The sequence below is a fragment of the Heteronotia binoei genome, chromosome 8 (assembly GCF_032191835.1).
Source record: "Heteronotia binoei isolate CCM8104 ecotype False Entrance Well chromosome 8, APGP_CSIRO_Hbin_v1, whole genome shotgun sequence".
NCBI classification, from domain to species: domain Eukaryota; kingdom Metazoa; phylum Chordata; class Lepidosauria; order Squamata; family Gekkonidae; genus Heteronotia; species Heteronotia binoei.
The window spans coordinates 121,974,960-121,995,421 of NC_083230.1; the positions used below are offsets into that span (position 1 = coordinate 121,974,960).

At 50.1% G+C, this 20,462-nt stretch overlaps 1 protein-coding gene across 1 annotated transcript in view; it reads right to left on the minus strand.

The window, feature by feature from the left end:
- Window positions 1-20,462, minus strand: part of PLXNA4 (plexin A4) — a 930,623-nt gene that overhangs the window by 56,233 nt on the left and 853,928 nt on the right. The window contains exons 28-29 of the mRNA XM_060246008.1: window positions 15,122-15,291; window positions 7,761-7,973 (exon numbers count right to left, since the gene is read on the minus strand). Coding sequence (XP_060101991.1) covers window positions 7,761-7,973; window positions 15,122-15,291 — 383 coding nt within the window. The remainder of the gene's footprint in view (window positions 1-7,760; window positions 7,974-15,121; window positions 15,292-20,462) is intronic.

Sequence of the window (20,462 nt, forward strand, 5' to 3'; positions counted from 1 at the left end):
AGGTAGATGAATTGGATTTATATCCCGCCCCTCCACTCCGAAGAGTCTCAGAGCGGCTCACAATCTCCTTTACCTTCCCCCCCCCACAACAGACACCCTGTGAGGTGGGTGGGGCTGGAGAGGGCTCTCACAGCAGCTGCCCTTTCAAGGACAACCTCTGCCAGAGCTACAACGGACCCAAGGCCATGTCAGCAGGTGCAAGTGGAGGAGTGGGGAATCAAACCCGGTTTCTCCCAGATAAGAGTCCGCACACATCACCACTACACCAAACTGGCTCTCCAAAAAAGTCATGAAGATTCAAAACTGCAATCCAGAGTAGGAGCCTATCCACATAGCTCGGCTCAAAAGGTTAATTTTCCTTCACGTGATCGCCAGCTTGAAGAGTCACGTTTTGCTGAATGGAGGTTTTTTTCTCCATAAGCCGACCTATGTGTTATTTACTATAGAAAATCCCTTGCACACGCCAATTTCTCAAGGTATTCTTCTCATTTGACTCAACAAGATTGCTTCCCACGCTTCCTTATTCGTCGTAATAGTTGTACCAGGGCCAAAGGCCATATACCTCCCGAATAGCCAACAGAGCTGCTCACAACTCCCCCGCCCACACATATTTCCAGATTCCAGTAGGAAGTGCACATACTCTACGTTGGAACCAGTTGGGGTCAACTGGATGGTGTTGAGCACCTTTTGCTTAGGGCTGCCACGCTCCTGCTGGACGTGACGGGCTATCGGGACCACAGAAGAACTAATACAAAGCATAACGGAAAACCTCTCTCCATGTAAAAATTCCAAAGCAATATCTGTCAACGCTCTATATTCAGTATAAATTCAAAATCCGATATAAATAGTGCGTCCATACGAATAATGGGAAATCATACAAAAACATCATCATCCATGACAAGCCGCTTTCATTCCTACATTCTCTTTGTGGTGAACAACGCCCACAATAATTGATGGTATTAGCTGAAGTCCTACGCTCACAAAAACCAGTCCTTACATCGTTTCGAGGCTTAAAGCTCTTCTTCCAGGACCGTCTCTTGTCTGTGTACTGTACATAGGTAAGTGGCGTCAAGGTACACCTTCCAATATTCTGTATGTCTCAATCATTTTGCCTTTTTCATTCATTCATAATGCATTATGCTGAAATAGCTCTACTAATTTCATTCACATCTGTTCTCTCCCCGCTTTGGGGTCCCCCAACCCACTGGAATGGGCAGACTGCCAGGGTTATCCCTGCCCCCAAACAGCCCCATCGTCGCACGGCGTGCCCTGTGTGATGATGCCACCTGGAAGTGACATCGCGTTAGGGACATTCTAGGATTTGTGGTAAAACTCTATGGCACCATAAGAGTTTTTACAGTGGATCCCAGAGTGTCATGCCAGGGATGCTCTAGGATTCACCGTCGCATGGCGTGCCCTGTGTGATGACACCACCTTGAAGTGACGTTATCGCACTAGGGACCTTCTAGGATTTGTGGTCAAACTCTATGGTACCATAGAGTTTTTGCAATGAATCCTAGAGCATCCCTGGCATAATGTGCCCAGTACAATGACATCACTGCTGGGTGATGTCATCGTGCCACACGAGCAAAGTATGCACAAGAGGAGTCCCCCCCCTCCCCCCGCAGTGGCAAAGTGACTTGGCAACCCTACTTTTGCTCAGCCTGGGAGCTGGTGGCGGCTCTTGTTGTTCAGCAAGCGGAAGGCAGCATTCTGCTCCCTCTTCACAAACCACACCAGGCCAACCCAAAAACTCTGCCTGCCACTCCCAGGGACTGATATTACACGTGCTGACTCCCGTAGGCCCAAAGGCAAACTGTCCCAGCTAACTGAGTGGACCAAATGGGGAGGAGGGCTGAAGGGCACGTAACGTCAGCTGCATCCCATCTGGGTACGACCTGGATGTGACAATGAGTCGTTCTAGGAATAGCCAGAAACTTTATGGTCACCAATACCATAGAGTTTCTGGCAATTCCTAGAGCTACCCTTGTCACTTCCAGGTACAACTGGCCAGAGAGTAGGGTTGCCAAGTCCAATTCAAGAAATATCTGGGGACTTTGGGGGAGGAGCCAGGAGACTTTGGGGGTGGAGCCAGGAGACATTGGGGCGGAGCCAAGAACAAGGGTGTGACAAGCATAATTGAACTCCAAGAGAGTTCTGGCCATCACATTTAAAGGGACAGCACACTTTTTAAAATGTCTTCCTTCTATAGGAAATAACAAAGAATAGGGCACCTTCTTTTGGGCTCATAGAATTGGACCCCCTGGTCCAATCGTTTTGAAACTTGGAGGGTACTTTGGGGAGAGGCACTAGATACTATATGAAAATTTGGTGCCTCTACCTCAAAAAAAACAGCTCCCCCAGAGCCCCCAAAACCTCCAGATTAATTCCCCATTATACCCTAATGAGAATTGATCTCCACATAGGGAATAATGAAGGACGTTTCCCTCTCCTCCTCCCTCCCCCCCCCCCCCCCTTTCTGGCAACTGAAGCGAGGGACTGGCCTTTCTACTCACGAGTTGCTGCCAGCTTCTTTACAGCAGCAGTCACACCATCCCAAAGTGGAGCCTTGCAATCAAGCCTCCGGAGGTGCAAAGGCACATGGTCCCTTTGCAGGCGGGCTTCTCTCCTCCCCCCCCCCCCCCCAGCCAGCTGACTGGGCGCGGAAGCAGCTTGCGAAAAGGAAGAACGGCTGCTGCAACGGGGCTGGGTGGGAAGGGAAGGGAGGAGGAGAAGCATCGGGCATTGGAGTCCGTCAAGACCCGCCTGCGTTCGGCAGCCACCTCCACCCGCTCGCTGGCGAGCCAGCCTCCCTTCTCAAGATTTCCCTTGCCAGGCTCAGCACCTCCTCCCCGGACGACGCAAATGCTCCTTGGCGCCATTCCCCCCTCCTCCCCCCGCTTCCAGAGTTATGGAAAGCGGGAAAAGAGGCTGAAAATCCAGTATTCTCCCGCCAGGGCGGGAGGCTTGGGAAGGCTACCAGAGAGACAGAGGTACTAGCGCATGTGAGGCGTTATCCTGCTGTCGTAGCAGGAAGCCTGGGAACCCTAGCACCCCCCCCCCCCCCACACACACACTAGTTGATATTCGAAAGGGTGACTTTGAAGGCCACTTTGACTGACTGACTTTTTTTTTTTTTAATGACGGTTTGCATCAGCTGCATCTCCTCTTCTCCCCACTCTGCTGAATAGCATTTGTTCCTCAGGAGGGATGAGAACTCAACCTGGCTTCAGCACTTCCTTCTAATTAATGAGCCTCTGGGTGCGAAAAAAGAAGCTAAACGGAATGACTCAGGTGAACTTGCAGGGGAATGGGAGGGGGAATCTGCTTAAGAAAAAAATTGAAAAGAGGGGGGGGGGCGGGGGCAGAGAGCATCTAGGTCAGTATCTTGTTTCCAGATGCTTCCAGCAAACTCATAAGCGGACCTCCAAGAGCCCGCCGTTGCTGTTCTCCACCCACCAGCGAGAAGTGCTTAGCGATACACTGCCTCTGAAGATAGAGGTTCCATTTAGGTATTGTGGCTAATAATCCCCTTTTAAAGCCATCCCTGGATCATTGCCCAGTTCAGCAAGTCGTAAGAACGTAAGAGAGAAGAAAAAGATGATTTTGGATTTATATCCCGCCCTATACTCTGAATCTCAGAGTCTCAGAGCAGCTCACAATCTCCTCTACCTTCCCCCGCCCTCACAAAAAACACCCTGTGAGGTAGGTGGGGCTGAGAGTTCTTTTATAGCAGCTGCCCTTTCAAGGACAGCTTCTATGAAAGCTACGGCTGACCCAAGGCCATCTCAGCAGGTGCAAGTGGAGGAGTGGGGAATCAAACCCGTTCTCCCAGATAAGAGTCCATGCACTTAACCACTACACCAAACTGGCTCTCGAGAGAAGAGAGAAGCTACGTTGGATCAGGCCAGTGGCCCACCCAGTCCAACACTCTATGCCACACAGTGGTCAAAAACCTAGGTGCCATCAGGAGGTCCATCAGTGGGGCCAGAACTTCAGAAGTCCTCCCACTGTGGTCCCCCAAGCACCAAGAATACAGAGCATCACTGCCCCAGGCATAAGAACATAAGAGAAGCCATGTTGGATCAGGCCAATGGCCCATCCAGTCCAACACTTTGTGTCACACAGTGGCCAAAACCCAAGTGCCACCAAGAGGTCCACCAGTGGAGCCAGAACTCCAGAAACCCTCCCACTGTTGCCCCCCCCAAGCCCCAAGAATACAGAGCGCCACTGTGCCTCAGACATAAGAAGATAACAGAAGCCATCTTGAAACAGGCCAATAGTCCATCCAGTTCAACAATTTGTGTCACACAGCGGCCAAAACCCAAGTGCCATCAAGAGGTTCACCAATGGAGCCAGAACTCCAGAAGCCCTCCCACTGTTGCCCCCAAGCACCAAGACTACAGAGTGCCACTGTGCCTCAGACATAAGAAGATAACAGAAGCCATCTTGAAACAGGCCAATAGTCCATCCAGTTCAACAATTTGTGTCACACAGCGGCCAAAACCCAAGTGCCATCAAGAGGTTCACCAATGGAGCCAGAACTCCAAAAGCCCTCCCACTGTTGCCCCCCAAGCACCAAGACTACAGAGTGCCACTGTGCCTCAGACATAAGAAGATAACAGAAGCCATCTTGAAACAGGCCAATAGTCCATCCAGTTCAACAATTTGTGTCACACAGCGGCCAAAACCCAAGTGCCATCAAGAGGTTCACCAATGGAGCCAGAACTCCAAAAGCCCTCCCACTGTTGCCCCCCCCAGCACCAAGACTACAGAGCGCCACTGTGCCTCAGACATAAGAACATAAGAGAAGCCATCTTAAATCAGGCCAATGGCCCATCCAGTTCAACAATTTGTGTCACACAGTGGCCAAAACCCAAGTGCCATCAAGAGGTTCACCAGTGTGGCCAGAACTCCAGAAGCCCTCCCACTGTTGCCCCCCAAGCACCAAGAATACAGAGCATCACTGTGCCTCAGAGATAAGAACATAACAGAAGCCATGGTGGATCAGTCCAATGGCCCATCCAGTTCAACACTCTGTGTCACATAAGAACATAAGAGAAGCTGTGTTGGATCAAGCCAATGGCCCCTCCAGTACAACACACTGTGTCACATAAGAACATAAGAGAAGCCATGTTGGATCAGGCCAATGGCCCATCCAGTCCAACACTGTGTGTCACATAAGAACATAAGAGAAGCCATGTTGGATCAGGCCAATGGCCCATCCAGTCCAACACTCTGTGTCACATAAGAACATAAGAGAAGCCATGTTGGATCAGGCCAATGGCCCATCCAGTCCAACACTCTGTGTCACATAAGAACATAAGAGAAGCCATGTTGGATCAGGCCAATGGCCAATTCAGCCCAACACTCTGTGTCACAGAAGAACATAACAGAAGCCATGGTGGATCAGTCCAATGGCCCATCCAGTTCAACACTCTGTGTCACATAAGAACATAAGAGAAGCTGTGTTGGATCAAGCCAATGGCCCCTCCAGTACAACACACTGTGTCACATAAGAACATAAGAGAAGCCATGTTGGATCAGGCCAATGGCCCATCCAGTCCAACACTGTGTGTCACATAAGAACATAAGAGAAGCCATGTTGGATCAGGCCAATGGCCCATCCAGTCCAACACTCTGTGTCACATAAGAACATAAGAGAAGCCATGTTGGATCAGGCCAATGGCCCATCCAGTCCAACACACTGTGTCACATAAGAACATAAGAGAAGCCATGTTGGATCAGGCCAATGGCCCATCCAGTCCAACACACTGTGTCACATAAGAACATAAGAGAAGCCATGTTGGATCAGGCCAATGGCCCATCCAGTCCAACACTCTGTGTCACATAAGAACATAAGAGAAGCCATGTTGGATCAGGCCAATGGCCCATCCAGTCCAACACACTGTGTCACATAAGAACATAAGAGAAGCCATGTTGGATCAGGCCAATGGCCCATCCAGTCCAACACACTGTGTCACATAAGAACATAAGAGAAGCCATGTTGGATCAGGCCAATGGCCCATCCAGTCCAACACTCTGTGTCACAGAAGAACATAACAGAAGCCATGGTGGATCAGTCCAATGGCCCATCCAGTTCAACACTCTGTGTCACGCAATGGCCAAAACCCAGGTACCATCAGGAGGCTTACCAGTGGGGCCCAAACTCCAGAAGCCCTCTCACCGTTGCCCCTCAATGTGTGCCACATGCAAAGAAGTATTCTCATTCGTCTGTCCACTCTTTCCCACTACCAAGCAAAGTTAAGAGCTGATACAGTAACCCCTTGGCTACTTTGGCACTTCGAAAGGCGCAGGGAAAATCTTTTTTTAAAATGATATATAGATGGCACACAACACCAGTAAAATTGGCAAAAACGTATCCGGGATTATCCAGTCTATGTTGGAAATGCGAGAAGCAGGTGGGCGCTTATTATCATATACCGTGGACCTGCAAAGTTGCTAAAGGGTATTGAATAAATGTCCATGAGTTGATACAAAAAAATAATGAAACTAACAATACCATTTAAACCCGAGTTATTCTTGCAAAGTTGCTAAAGGATATTGAATAAATGTCCATGAGTTGATACAAAAAAATAATGAAACTAACAATACCATTTAAACCCGAGTTATTCTTGCTAAATATGCTTTTAAATAAGAAGGATAAATCGACAAAATATACACTAATTCATATAATAACAGGTGCAAGAATTACATCTGCGCAATTTTGGAAGAGCAAGGAAGTTCCATCTATAGATGAGCTGACAGTAAAGATACTGGATGCAGCAGAGGTAGATAAACTGACGTGCGTGCTTAATACTCAGCCGTGTAAAACGAAGATACAGGATTGGTCAAAGCTCTGTGAATGGTTATGCAAGTGTAAATGAAACGAAGGATGCGATTGGGCTAAGCCGGTAGGGCCAAAGAAGAAACAAAACAAGAAAATGAGATGATGGAGAGTGAAACTGCTTATCTCACCTTTGTTTTATTGATTTGCTACGTATATAGAAGTATAGCTTATGTTATAGTTTTGTGGGATACTGTAAATGTAAATAAAGAAAACTGAGTATTAGGCCACGTACCCCTGACGAAGCTTACAGCAAGCCCTGAATTTGAAAGCCCTGTAAGCTCTTAGGGGATTGGCTACATCAGGAAGGTGTGGCCTAATAGGCAAAGGACTTCCTGCAACAACAAAAAAACGCCCTGCCTCTGTTTATGTTATGTTGTCAGCCACCTTGAGTCTTCACAGAAAGGGCGGAATATAAATCTAACGAGATAGATAGACAGAACGACAGACAGACAGAGGGCTTTTTTGATAGAAAAAGCCCAGCAAGAGCTCATTTGCATATTAGGCCACACCCGGTATCACCATTGTTTTGCACAGGTCTTCTTTGCAGGAAAAGCCCAGCAGGTACTTATTTGCATATTAGGCCACACACCCCGACACCAAGCTCGCTGGAACTGTGTCCCTGTTCAAAAAAAAGCCCTGGATAGATAGATAGATAGATGATAGATAGATAGATAGATAGATAGATAGATAGATAGATAGATAGATAGATAGATAGATAGATAGATAGATAGATAGATAGATAGATAGATAGATAGATAGATAGAAACAGACAGACAGACAGACAGTAAACCGGCATTGGGGAACACAGGTCAGCCTATGGTGGCCTACACGTCCATTTTGTCCTGCCCCAGAGTTCTAGCGCGACGCGATGAGGCCAGGAATGTCTCCCCTCCTGGTCTGAGAGACTCACCTTTCCACCCAGTTCTTGTAACTGGGGATGTCCTTGGCGTAGAGGAGCTTATTGGAAGGGGAATCTTTGCCCAGGCGGTGCTCGGAGGTCGAGCAGGAGTCCATGAAGGTCTGGGCCACCACTGACAGGCAGGCGTCCGTGATGCTGTTCTTGTGGATGTCGAAGACGAACTGCGGGTTTTTGATCATGTTGACCCAAAACCTCAATGGCAAGCTGTGCGAAGGAAGGAAGAAGAGAGTCAGCTATTACGGGACCGCCTTTCCCCATATGTTCCCCAGAGAGCACTGCTGCATTCCGGGACGCAAAACCTACTATCTATCCCCGGACCAAGGGAGGCCAGACTGTGTTCCACACGGACTAAGGCCTTCTCGGTGGCAGCTCCAGAAATGTGGAATGCCCTCCCAGAGGCCATAAGTGACCTGCAGGATCTTTCTCAATTCCGCAGGGCCTGCAAAACTGAACTATTTTGGCAGGCCTTTGACACCTAAACCGGGAGAGGACTGCCACCCTACACTGCTGAGGAGCTACGATAGTCGATCATCATAGGATGAGAGAAGAGAGAAGATCCTGCCTCTACTGAGGTTGAATAGCACCTGAAAATGTATTTTCAACTGTTATTTTATCATTTTAAACGACAATTGTAAATGTTTTTTGAATTGACTGTCCGCTGCCCTGAGTCCACTTGCGGAGAGGGCGGGCTATACGGCTGAAGTAATAAATAATAAATAAATTTCAATAGGCCTACAATTCTGACCGCATTTTGTATAATTTCTGAGCACAGTACAGGTCTCTGCGATTTCCAGGAGACATTGGAGGTGGAGCCAGGAGACTTTGGGGTGGAGCCAGGAGCAAGGTTGTGACCAGCATAACTGAACTCCAAAGGGAGTTCTAGTCACCACATTTAAAGGGACTGCGCACCTTTTAAATGCCTTGCCTCCACTGGAAATAAGGAAGGATAGGGACACCTTCTTTGGTGGCTCACAGAATTGGACCCCCTGGCCCAATCCTTTTGAAATCTGGAGGGTCTTTTGAGAAGAGGCATTGGATGCTATGCTGAAAAGTTGGTGCCTCTACCTCAAAAAACAGCCCCCCTGAGGCCCAAATAGCAAATTCCATAGGGAATAATGGAGTGCCCAGCAGACGTTTCCCTCCCCACCCCCCTGCTGATGACCCTGAAGCGGAGGGGAAGGGCTCCAAACTAGGGGACCTCCTGCCCCCACCTGGGGATTGGAAACCCTATCTTGAGATCAACTGGAATACTGTCAGTTCTTCAGGTGCCACCTGGAGGTTGGGAACCCCAGAAAGCCCCCATGCCCACAGAGGTGAAGTGAGACAATGGAACTCCCCGGCTGGGAAATGCCAGGCCCCGCTTATCCCAGCTCTCGGCTTCACCGTATGTGCTGTGTTCTGTTCCTTTTTGTGTGCACACTCTCGTCAAAAAGAAAAAAAAAAGAGGGATGGTGGCTCAGTGGTAGAACATCTGCTTGGTAAGCATAAGGTCCCAGGTTCAGTCCCCGGCATCTCCAACTTAAAAAGGATCCAGGCAAGTAGGCGTGAAAAACCTCAGCTTAAGACCCTGGAGAGCTGCTGCCAGTCAGGGGAGGATGGTGGCTCAGTGGTAGAGCATCTGCTTGGTAAGCAGAAGGTCCCAGGTTCAATCCTCGGCATCTCCAGCTAAAAAGGGTCCAGGCAAGTAGGCGTGAAAAACCTCAGCTTGAGACCCTGGAAAGCCACTGCTGGTCAGGGGAGGGACGGTGGCTCAGTGGTAGAGCATCTGCTTGGTAAGCAGAAGGTTCTAGGTTCAATCCCCGGCAACTCCAACTTAAAAAGGGTCCAGGCAAGTAGGCGTAAAAAACCTCAGCTTGAGACCCTGGAGAGCCCCTGCCGGTCAGGGGAGGGATGGTGGCTTAGTGGTAGAGCATCTGCTTGGTAAACAAAAGGTCCCAGGTTCAATCCCCGGCATCTCCCACTAAAAAGGGTCCAGGCAAGTAGGCGTGAAAAACCTCCGCTTGAGACCCTGGAGAGCCGCTGCCAGTCTGAGTAGACAAGACTGACTTTGATGGACCGAGGGTCTGATTCACTATAAGGCAGCTTCATATGTTTGTATAAAGGTATCAGTTTCACAACTGGAGGTTGCTGCACACTGGAAAGACAAGGCTCTGCCTTCAATACGTTTGGAGAACTGACATTATTTCCTACTAAGTAAAATCTCAATTTATAGTGCTGATGCTCTGACAGAATGTAAAGAAAATTTTTACTGTGTTCTGGTTCCAAATGGTGGAATATCTCACCAAACATAATATTCTCCCTAAAACCCGATTTTATCACGATATGCTCTATTTCTAATATCTGCTGGGCTCACTTTCTCTCCTCTGATCTGAATACAAAAAACACGTGAGCTCTAAATAGCTGAGTTTGACTAACTGGATTTCTTAATACAATATTGGGACAGTTCTTTGTACATTCCTACTGTAGAATCAGTCAATAGAATGTATTTTCACTGGATGCTCTTCGGTATAATCATATGACTGCTCCGTGGTTCTCTATTATGAACGACTTTTTATTCTTGGTTTTTTTTTACATTATTAATTATATCCTCACTAAGGCTGCATTATTTGAGGAGATTTCGGTGCAGTGGTTAAGTGTGCGGACTCTTATCTGGGAGAACTGGGTTTGATTCCCCTCTCCTCCACTTGCACCTGCTGGAATGGCCTTGGGTCAGCCAGAGCTCTCTTATCTGGGAGAACTGGGTTTGATTCCCCACTCCTCCACTTGCACCTGCTGGAATGGCCTTGGGTCAGCCATAGCTCTCTTATCTGGGAGAACCGGGTTTGATTCCCCACTCCTCCACCTGCACCTGCTGGAATGGCCTTGGGTCAGCCAGAGCTCTCACAAGAGTTGTTCTTAAAAGGGCAGCTGCTGGGAGAGCCTGCTCAGCCCCACCCACCTCACAGGGCATCTGTTGTGGAAGATAAATGTGATTGTGAGCTGCTCTGAGACTCTGAGATTCAGTGGAGGGTGGGATATAAATCCAATATCATCATCTTCTCCTTCTTCTTCTGTAATAGATTACAGTAGGCCTTGGATTCAGTGGGAGCTCACAGGAGCACAGCTCCTGAACCTTTCTGAGAGTTCCACCTCCTCCTTCTGAGAGTTCCACCTTGAATAGTATGTGCAGCTGGATGGGCTCCACCACCTATTTTTCTACAAAATGACCCCTGGATTACAGTGTTCTTAATTGCAAACTGAAAATCTGTTAATAAAAATCTGTTTTTAAAAAACGGTATCCATTGGATTGGTTTTGTCTTTGGGTTCACAGGCTCCTTTGCGTCGTGCTTGCAAGGTGCACAGGCTGCGGGCTTGATGCGCGATACGTTCAGACAGGCGACACGCATCATCGGAGGCCTAAGATACACATCGTGCTTAACGCTGATTTCTCGAATGTGAAATTATCCCTAATTTCCGTGTGGCTTCCCTTCCACCCTTTCCCTGTTGCCTCTCTCCTGCGCTAAGGGCTTGTCCCTTGACATCCGGCGGCAGAAGGGAATTTGAAGGCCGGGAAAAACGAAAGAAGGGGGCGGTTTGACTCAGAATTAATCTAATCTGATTGAGAAGAGAAGAGATCATTTTCCGGTTCCCAAGACCCCCCCCCCCCTTCCCTTACACCTGCCCGCCCACCCACCGTTCCCCCCACACACACCTTAAACAAAACTCCTGCTCATTTACATGGAGTGGCTTCAATCAGCCAGAAATTAGTGACACATGATGATGTTAATAATATGCTAATGTTTCATTAGTCGCGAGCCTCTCCGATGCCTGGGGTTTCTTGGGGGGGGGAGTGGGGGAGACATGCCAACAACCTGCCAGTCAGCAGGGTTGGAGGGGAGGGAAAGGCAAAAACACACTGCAGCCAACACACCCAGGTGCCCCGGTGGGGTTTAAAAATGTGCAATCCTCTTCCATAGGGATGGGGAGGAGGCAGAATTTCCTTCCTCCTCTTGGCAAAGGGATACTGCCTAGTAGGCTGCCACCAAGAGGAAGGGACAATCCTACCTGCTGATCACAACTGGTGGCTTCTACTCCACAGAAAGTACATCAGAAGAGCCCTGTTGGATCAGACCAATGAGGGTCCATCTAGTCCAGCATCCTGTCTCACACAGTGGCCAACCAGCTCCTCTGGAAAGTCAACCACAGGGCAGAGAGGCCAAGGTCTTCATAAGAACATCAGAACAGCACTGCTGGATGAGACCAATGAGGGTCCATCTAGTCCAGCATCCTGTCTCACACAGTGGCCAGCCAGTTCATCTGGAGGGCCAAAAACAGGGCAGAGAGGCCGAGGCCTTCATAAGAACATCAGAAGAGCCCTGCTGGATCAGACCAATGAGGGTCCATCTAGTCCAGCATCCTGTCTCACACAACGGCCAGCCAGTTCATCTGGAGGGCCAAAAACAGGGCAGAGAGGCCGAGGCCTTCAAAAGAACATCAGAAGAGCCCTGCTGGATGAGACCAATGAGGGTCCATCTAGTCCAGCATCTTGTCTCACACAATGGCCAACCAGCTCCTCTGGAGTGTCAACAACAGGGCAGAGGCCAAGGCCTTCATAAGAACATCAGAAGAGCCCTGCTGGGTCAGAACAGTGAGGGTCCATCTAGACCAGCATCCTTTCTCACACAGTGGCCAATCAGTTCCTCTGGAGGGTCAACAACTGGGTAGAGAGGCCAAGGCCTTCATAGGAACCTAAGGAGAGCCCTGCTGAATCACACCAGGGAGGGTCCATCTAGTCCAGCCTCCTGTCTCACACAGTGGCCAACCAGTTCCTCTGGGTGGCCAACAACAGGAAATAGAGGCTGTGGCCTTCATAAGAACTTCAGAAGAGCCCTGCTGGATCAGACCAGTGGTCCATCTAGTCCAGCATCCTAGGAACATCAAAAGAGTCCAGCTGGATCAGATCCATGGTCCATCTAGTCCTACATCCTGTCTCACACAGTGGTCAGTCAGTTCCTCTGAAGGGCGAACAACTGAACATAGAGGCCGAGGCCTTCATAAGAACATCAGAAGAGCCCTGGTGGATCAGACTGGTGGTCCATCTAATCCAGCATCTTAAGAACATAAGACGTGCTCTGCTTTGTGATCCAGCAGGGCTTTTGTGATGTCATTATGCTAGAGGGGTTGCAGGAACAGAGGGAACATGGGAGAACTCTACATTCCATGTACAAGTAGCTGGAATACAGCAGGGGTGGCCAATGGTAGCTCTCCAGATGTTTTTTGCCTACAACTCCCATCAGCGCCAGCCAGCATGACCAATGGCTGGGGCTGATGGGAGTTGTAGGCAAAAACATCTAGAGAGCTACCATTGGCCACCTCTGGAATACAGGACACTATGATTCTCTGCTGCCCCTGGTGGCTATTGCTGATGGTGGAAATTGCCGTCAACTCAATACCAACTTAAGGCTTATCCTGTAGGGCAGGGGTGTCAAACATGCGGCCTGTGGGCCAAATCAGGCCCTCGAGCAACTGCCTGTCATCGGCTTCCTTCTCCCTCTCTCTTGCTTCCTCCTGCATAACGGTTTGCTTTGCAAGGCTTGCCCAACTGCACCGAAGCTACAGAGCAAAGCCTCTTTTTTTCCTCCATTGGCTGAGGCTCGTCCCCAAGGGGGGAGGGAGAGCTTGATTTGCCAAGTTCTCTCAACTGCACAGCAGAGCCACTGAACCAAGCCTCTTTCTTCTATTGGCTGAGGCTCCTCCCCTTCCTGGTTCCCTGAAGAAGGAAGGAAAGAGCCGAATCTTCCCTTGCCCAGTTCCCTGGGAGAGATACAAAGAAAGCACTTTTAAGATCAACTTGCGCTAATGTTTTAAGCATGTTTTATTTTTTTAAAAAACCTTTAATTGTGTTTTCTTTGTCCTTTATAAAGTTTATATCTCTGCTACCTGATCTTAAATAGGTACACCCATGGCCCAGCCTGACATTGGGAGGGATGGTGGCTCAGTGGTAGAGCATCTGCTTGGTAACCAGAAGGTTCCAGGTTCAATCCCCGGCATCTCCAACTCAAAACGGTCCAGGCAAGCAGGCGTGAAAAACCTCAGCTGGAGACCCTGGAGAGCCGCTGCCAGTCGGAGAAGGGATGGTGGCTCAGTGGTAGAGCATCTGCTTGGTAAGCGGAAGGTCTCAGGTTCAATCCCCGGCATCTCCAACTCAAAAGGGTCCAGGCAGGTAGGCGTGAGAAACCTCAGCTTGAGACCCTGGAGAGCCACTGCCAGTCAGGGGAGGGATGGTGGCTCAACGGTAGAGCATCAGCTTGGTAAGCAGAAGGCCCCAGGTTCAATCCCCGGCATCTCCAACTAAAAGGGTCCAGGCAAATAGATGTGAAAAACCTCAGCTTGAGACCCTAGAGAACCACTGCTGGTCAGGGGAGGGACGGTGGCTCAGTGGTAGAGCATCTGCTTGGGAAGCAGAAGATCCCAGGTTCAGTCCCTGGCATCTCCAACTAAAAGGGTCCAGGCAAATAGATGTGAAAAACCTCAGCTTGACACCCTAGAGAACCACTGCTGGTCAGGGGAGGGACGGTGGCTCAGTGGTAGAGCATCTGCTTGGTAACCAGAAGGTTCCAGGTTCAATCCACGGCATCTCCAACTCAAAAGGGTCCAGGCAAGCAGGCGTGAAAAACCTCAGCTGGAGACCCTGGAGAGCCGCTGCCAGTCTGAGTAGACAAGACTGACTTGGATGGACCGAGGGTCTGCTTCAGTAGAAGGCAGCTTCATATGTTCATATGACATGGCTCAGCCCAACAAGGTCTCATTAATGTCAGATCCTTCATAACAAATGAGTTATGGTTACAAGGGCACATAAAATATTATGACTGATGGACAATTTATGAAATTTGGGCACTATATAAAAATTCATACAATTAAAATTTAAAATTTAGTACCAAAGAGCCAGTGTGAAGGTTGCTTTGGTAGTAACACTCAGATGGAGCCTTCTGAGCAGTGTTGTTGGATATCAAGATGCTAAGCACAAGACCAGGGATGTCGGCAAGGGAGGCCGAGAATGGAAATTTGTAACAAATCCTGCAGGGCCCCGATCTCCATTGGGAGCTTGTTCCACCAGGTTGGGGCCAGGGCTGAAAAGGCCCTGGCCCCAGCTGAGGCTAGCAGGCCTTCATAACAAATGAGTTGAGACCCGTGGGGTTTCCAAAGCAAGAGACGTTCAGAGGTGGTTGGCCACTGCCTGCCTGAGCACAGAAAGCCTCGACTTCCTTGGTGGTCTCCCATCCGAGGGCAATCGAGAGCCACTCTGCTTAGATTCCCGGTTTGATTGAGAGCAGGCCTTCTGGGGCCATCCAGGTCAGGCCTGCTGCACTCACCAGTTGCTCTTCCAGGTGTGCCGGACGTGGGGGTCATGGATGCTGTGCTTGTCCGCCTGCTCGTCCAAGAAGTCGAACATGTACTTGATGGCCAGGGGGAGGGCGCTGCCGCGATGAGCGGTGCTGAAGATGGTCTCGAAGAGGTCGTCGACAAACTTCTGCAAAGTGCCCTGGCGGAAGGGGAGAGAAAGGAGGCGTCAAAAGGGAAGAGACGACCACGCGAGGCTGATAGATTTGCAGGGCTGGCCAAACTTGTGTAATGTAAGAATAAATGGCAGATGCTTGAGAGCTGCAAGACAGGGAAGGAGGAAGGGAGGGAGGGGGGAGGCAGGAGGGAGGGAGAAAGGGAGGGAGAGAGGGAAGGAGGGAGGAGGGAGGGAGGAAGGAAGGGAGGAAGGGAGGGAGGGAGGAGGGGAGGGAGGGAGGGAGGAAGGAAGGGGGAAGGAAGGGAGGAAGGAAGGGAGGGAGGGAGGAAGGGAGGGAGGGAGAAAGGGAGGGAGGGGGAGGAAGGAAGGAAGGGAGGGAGGAAGAGAGGAAGGGAGGGAGGGGGAGGCAGGAGATAAGGAGGGGGGAGGGAGGAAGGGAGGGAGAAAGGGATGAAGGAAGGGAAGGGGGAAGGAAGGGGGGAGGGAGGGGGAGGCAGGAGGGAGGGAGGGGAGAGGGAGGAAGGAAGGGAGGGAGAAAGGGAGGAAGGAAGGAAGGGGGAGGAAGGAAGGGAGGGAGAAAGGGATGAAGGAAGGGAGGGGGGAAGGAAGGGGGGAGGGAGGAAGGAAGGGAGGGGGCTGAAGGAAGGGAGGGGGAGGGAGGGAGGAAGATGGGTATTGGATTTATAGCCCACCCTTCTCTCTGAATCTCAGAGTCGCAGAGCAGCTCACAATCTCCTTTACCTTCCTCCCCCTCCCCAACAGACATTCTGTGAGGTGGGTGGGGCTGAGAGCTCTCCCAGGAGCTGCCCTTTCAAGGACAGCTCTGTGAGAGCTGTAGCTGATCCAGCAGCTGCAAGCGGAGGAGTGGGGAATCAGACCCAGTTCTCTCAGAGAAGAGCCCACACACTTAACCACTACACCAAATTTGCTCACAGGAAGGACGGAAGGAAGTCAAATAGATGGGGGATGGGGAGGGAGAGGTGGAAAGAAAGCAACTCTAAATGCATTCTCCAAGCCACCAGCTGGCTTGGCTTGGCGACGTGATTAAAAGAGAGAAATGGCATCTCCAAGCTGCCTGACGGGGCAGTGGGGGCTTCAAGAGCCACACACTATGCGTGAAAGAGCCACAATTTGGCCACCCCTAGCCTGGAGTTTGTTGCTACTGTATCCTGTTACTTTAAGAAATACATAAGCGTTCACATTAAATATGCAGAGACACCACCACGTGGGAGGCAATGTAGAAAGCAAACAAGCGCCAGATTCCCTCAGTCTGACTTGCATTTCCTGAAGCCAAACAGCATCTGCAGTGAACTTACTCCCCTCCCCTACTGCCGGATTGCCAGCTTTGAGTTGGGAAATACCTGGATACCTCGGGGGTGGAGCCTGAGGAGGGCGGGGCTTGGGGAGGGGTGGGACTTCAATAGAGTATAATTCCATAGAGTCCATCTTCCAAAGCAGCCACTTTCTTCCGGTGAACTGACCTCCAGTGCAGATGAGTCGCAATCTCAGATTTCCAACTACCACCTGGAGGTTGTCAACTGCCATGAGCCCTGATGAGGGGGGGCTGGAAGGGTTAACAGACCTGGAAGAGTTGCCTACCAGCTCCTCAGCCAAACAACCAGCAGCTGGCCCATCAATCACTCTCCAGGCACCAGTGTCAGCTGTTGACGATCAGTCTCCTCCAAGCTCTCCCCCTCCCATCTCAAGAGTTCGAAGCAGGCTCCGGAAAGGACTTTCAGAGAGAAGACATGAGGCACGCCGATGCTTCAGGTCTCTCAGCCCTGAGTTCTAGCAGAGTTGCTGCCACCCAGGGAGCAGGCTGATGGAGGCGCCCATATAACTCCCACCCAGGACCTGGTAACCTTGTGGAAGCAACAAGTCTATTCTCTGGCTTGCATCCACGCGCCTTCCTGATCCTGACCCGCTTGAATACTTGGCACCCTAACTCTTTGGCTTTTGGACATTGACTTCTGATTCTGGTTTGTGATTTTGCATTGGTGACTTGGCTCCTGATTGACTTCCTGGACTTTGACCTTGGACTGGCTTTGGACTCCTGCCTGCCTGCGCCCTGAGAACATGACATCAACCTTACTCAAAACCTAACCTGGATTGGGACCATGGCACTGGGGAAAGATGGGACTTCCGCATCCCCTCCCCCCCAATAGCTTTTGCCCCTTTGTGAGGTTGCACATACATAGAACACGTTACCAGAATACAGGAACGACGCCAACCTGGATCATGAACAAAAGTCTGTTCTAGCTTGGGCCTCAGCCTTCCCTGCCCACGAGAACCATAATTTCTAGCTGATTTATCATCTACAGTTTTTCACAGTTAATCACACAATTAGGCTTAAAATAAATTTCCACGCCGATGCCTTTTAGAGATCCCGACGGAACAGTGAAGTAACTTGCAGTTTAATAAGCAAAAGGCATCTTTAACGTTTCTGTTTTCAATCACTCTAATAGTGGCTATTTTTTTTTCTTTATTATGCATCTATCTCGGTCCTCTTCCAGGGCTGTACAGATGGGGTGATCCCAGGGCTTTTTTGGTAGAAAAAGCCCAGCAAGGACTCATTTGCATATTAGGCCACACCCCCTGCTTCACCATGTTTCACGCAGGGCTTTTTTTTGGTAGAAAAAGCCCAGCAGGAACTTATTTGCATATTAGGCCACACCTCCTGGTGCCAAGCTAAGCCGGAACTGCGTTCCTGTGTGTTCCGGCTTTTTAAAAAGCCCTGGATGATCCCATTTTATCTTCACTACAACCCTGGGATGTCGAGTAGGTTGAGAATGAGAGGAAGCAACTGGTCCAGCGCCATTCACTGGATATTACAGCTTGTCAGCTGAGCTGATATAATTTAGTACACCTTCCGGTGTAACCCCTGATCACAGCTTATGGGTACCTCGATGGATTTTTCTCAATTCTGTGGTTCCATCATGGTGGGGAGCGGTTAGCCTGGAGGGATGGCAGAAGATGTGCCATCTACCCAAAGGCCTGTTGAGCGCCAGCTTGGCATATTGGCCAGTTGGCAAGACATGAAGAGCAGCGAGACGGGCTGGGTTGGATCCAACCCCTTATTTCAAAGGCCAAAGTCCTGAAACCCAAATTGGGAGGGACAGTGACTCAGTGGTGGAACATCTGCTCGGTAACCAGAAGGTCCCAGGTTCAATCCCCGGCATCGCTAACTAAAAAGGGTCCAGGCAAGTAGGTGTGAAAAATCTCAGCTTGAGACCCTGGAGAGCCGCTGCCAGTAAGGGGAGGGGCGGTGGCTCAGTGGTAGAGCATCTGTTTGGCAAGCAGAAGGTCCCAGGTTCAATCCCTGGCAACTCCAACGGTGGCTCAGTGGTAGAGCATCTGTTTGGTAAGCAGAAGGTCCCAGGTTCAATCCCCGGCATCTCCAACTTAAAAGGGTCCAGGCAAGTAGGTGTGAAAAACCTCAGCTTGAGACCCTGGAGAGCCACTGCCAGTAAGGGGAGGGATGGTGGCTCAGTGGTAGAGCATCTGTTTGGTAAGCAGAAGGTCCCAGGTTCAATCCCCGGCATCTCCAACTTAAAAGGGTCCAGGCAAGTAGGTGTGTAAAACCTCAGCTTGAGACCCTGGAGAGCAGCTGCCAGTCTGAGTAGATAAGACTGACTTTGATGGTCCCAGGGTCTGATTCAATAGAAGGAAGCTTCATATGTTCATATGTTCACTGCACCTGTTATGTACTGAATTGGCAACCTGAAATGACTGCACTGAATTTACTGCTCCACAGTACTTTTGCGGGCATCCGGAAAACTGCAGGTGTGCCTATGGATTTGGAAGATTTGAACTCTGTACAGCAACCAGTGGTGTGAAGCTTGACTGCCGTGGTTTCCTATTGACTGGGGGGGGGGGGTGCATTATTGGGAACGTCTATAAGTGGGGTCTTGGCCCCGGCATGTTGTCTTTAGTATAGAGAAGATAGAGACAGAGTAGGGATAGAGAAGGTAAATAAAGAAGTACTTTTCTCCCTTTCTTACAATACGGGAACTTGTGGACACTCCATGAAATTGCTGAGCAGTTGGATTAGAACTGATAAAAGGAAGTCCTTCTTCACCCAAAGGGTGATTAACACGTGGAATTCACTGCCACAGGAGGTGGTGACAGCTACAAGCATAGACAGCTTCAAGAGGGGATTGGATAAGCATATGGAGCAGAGGTCCATCAGTGGCTATCAGCCACAGCGTACTGTTGGAACTCTCTGTCTGCGGCAGTAATGCTCCGTATTCTGGGTGCTTGCAGGGGGCACAGTGGGAGGACTTTTAGCCCCACTGCTGGACCTCTTGATGGCGCCTGGGTTTTTTGGCCACTGTGTGACACAGTGTTGGACTGGATGGGCCATTGGTCTGATCCAACATGGCTTCTCTTATGTGACACAGAGTGTTGGACTGGATGGGCCATTGGCCTGATCCAACATGGCTTCTCTTATGTGACACACAGTGTTGGACTGGATGGGCCATTGGCCTGATCCAACATGGCTTCTCTTATGTGACACACAGTGTTGGACTGGATGGGCCATTGGCCTGATCCAACATGGCTTCTCTTATGTGACACACAGTGTTGGACTGGATGGGCCATTGGCCTGATCCAACATGGCTTCTCTTATGTGACACAGAGTGCAGGACGGGATGGGCCACTGGCCTGATCCAACATGGCTTCTCTTATGTGACACAGAGTGCAGGACGGGATGGGCCACTGGCCTGATCCAACATGGCTTCTCTTATGTGACACAGAGTGCAGGACGGGATGGGCCACTGGCCTGATCCAACATGGCTTCTCTTATGTGACACAGAGTGCTGGACTGGATGGGCCATTGGCCTGATCCAACAGGGCTTCTCTTATGTTCTTATGCATGCAGTCGCTAATAAAGCAAGTTCTGTGTGAAATCCAAAGGCATCGAACACAGTATATTTCAGTCCCCCAACCACCACCACCGCCTCGTCTCAACTGGATCTCTTTTCTTCCTAAAGCACAGAACCGCTCACCTGCCACTGCCGGCTGGCCAGCTTCTGCCTGGCACTTTAGAAGTGTCAGCAGAATCGATTCGGCGTAAATAATAAAGTGCCGGCGCTGAGTGACAAGGAGGTGGCGCCTGGTGGAAGGCATCAGTGTTAAACCACCGTCTGGCGCGTTCCTGGGCCGAAAGTCAACGGCAGAGAGTTATAGAGCTGTCA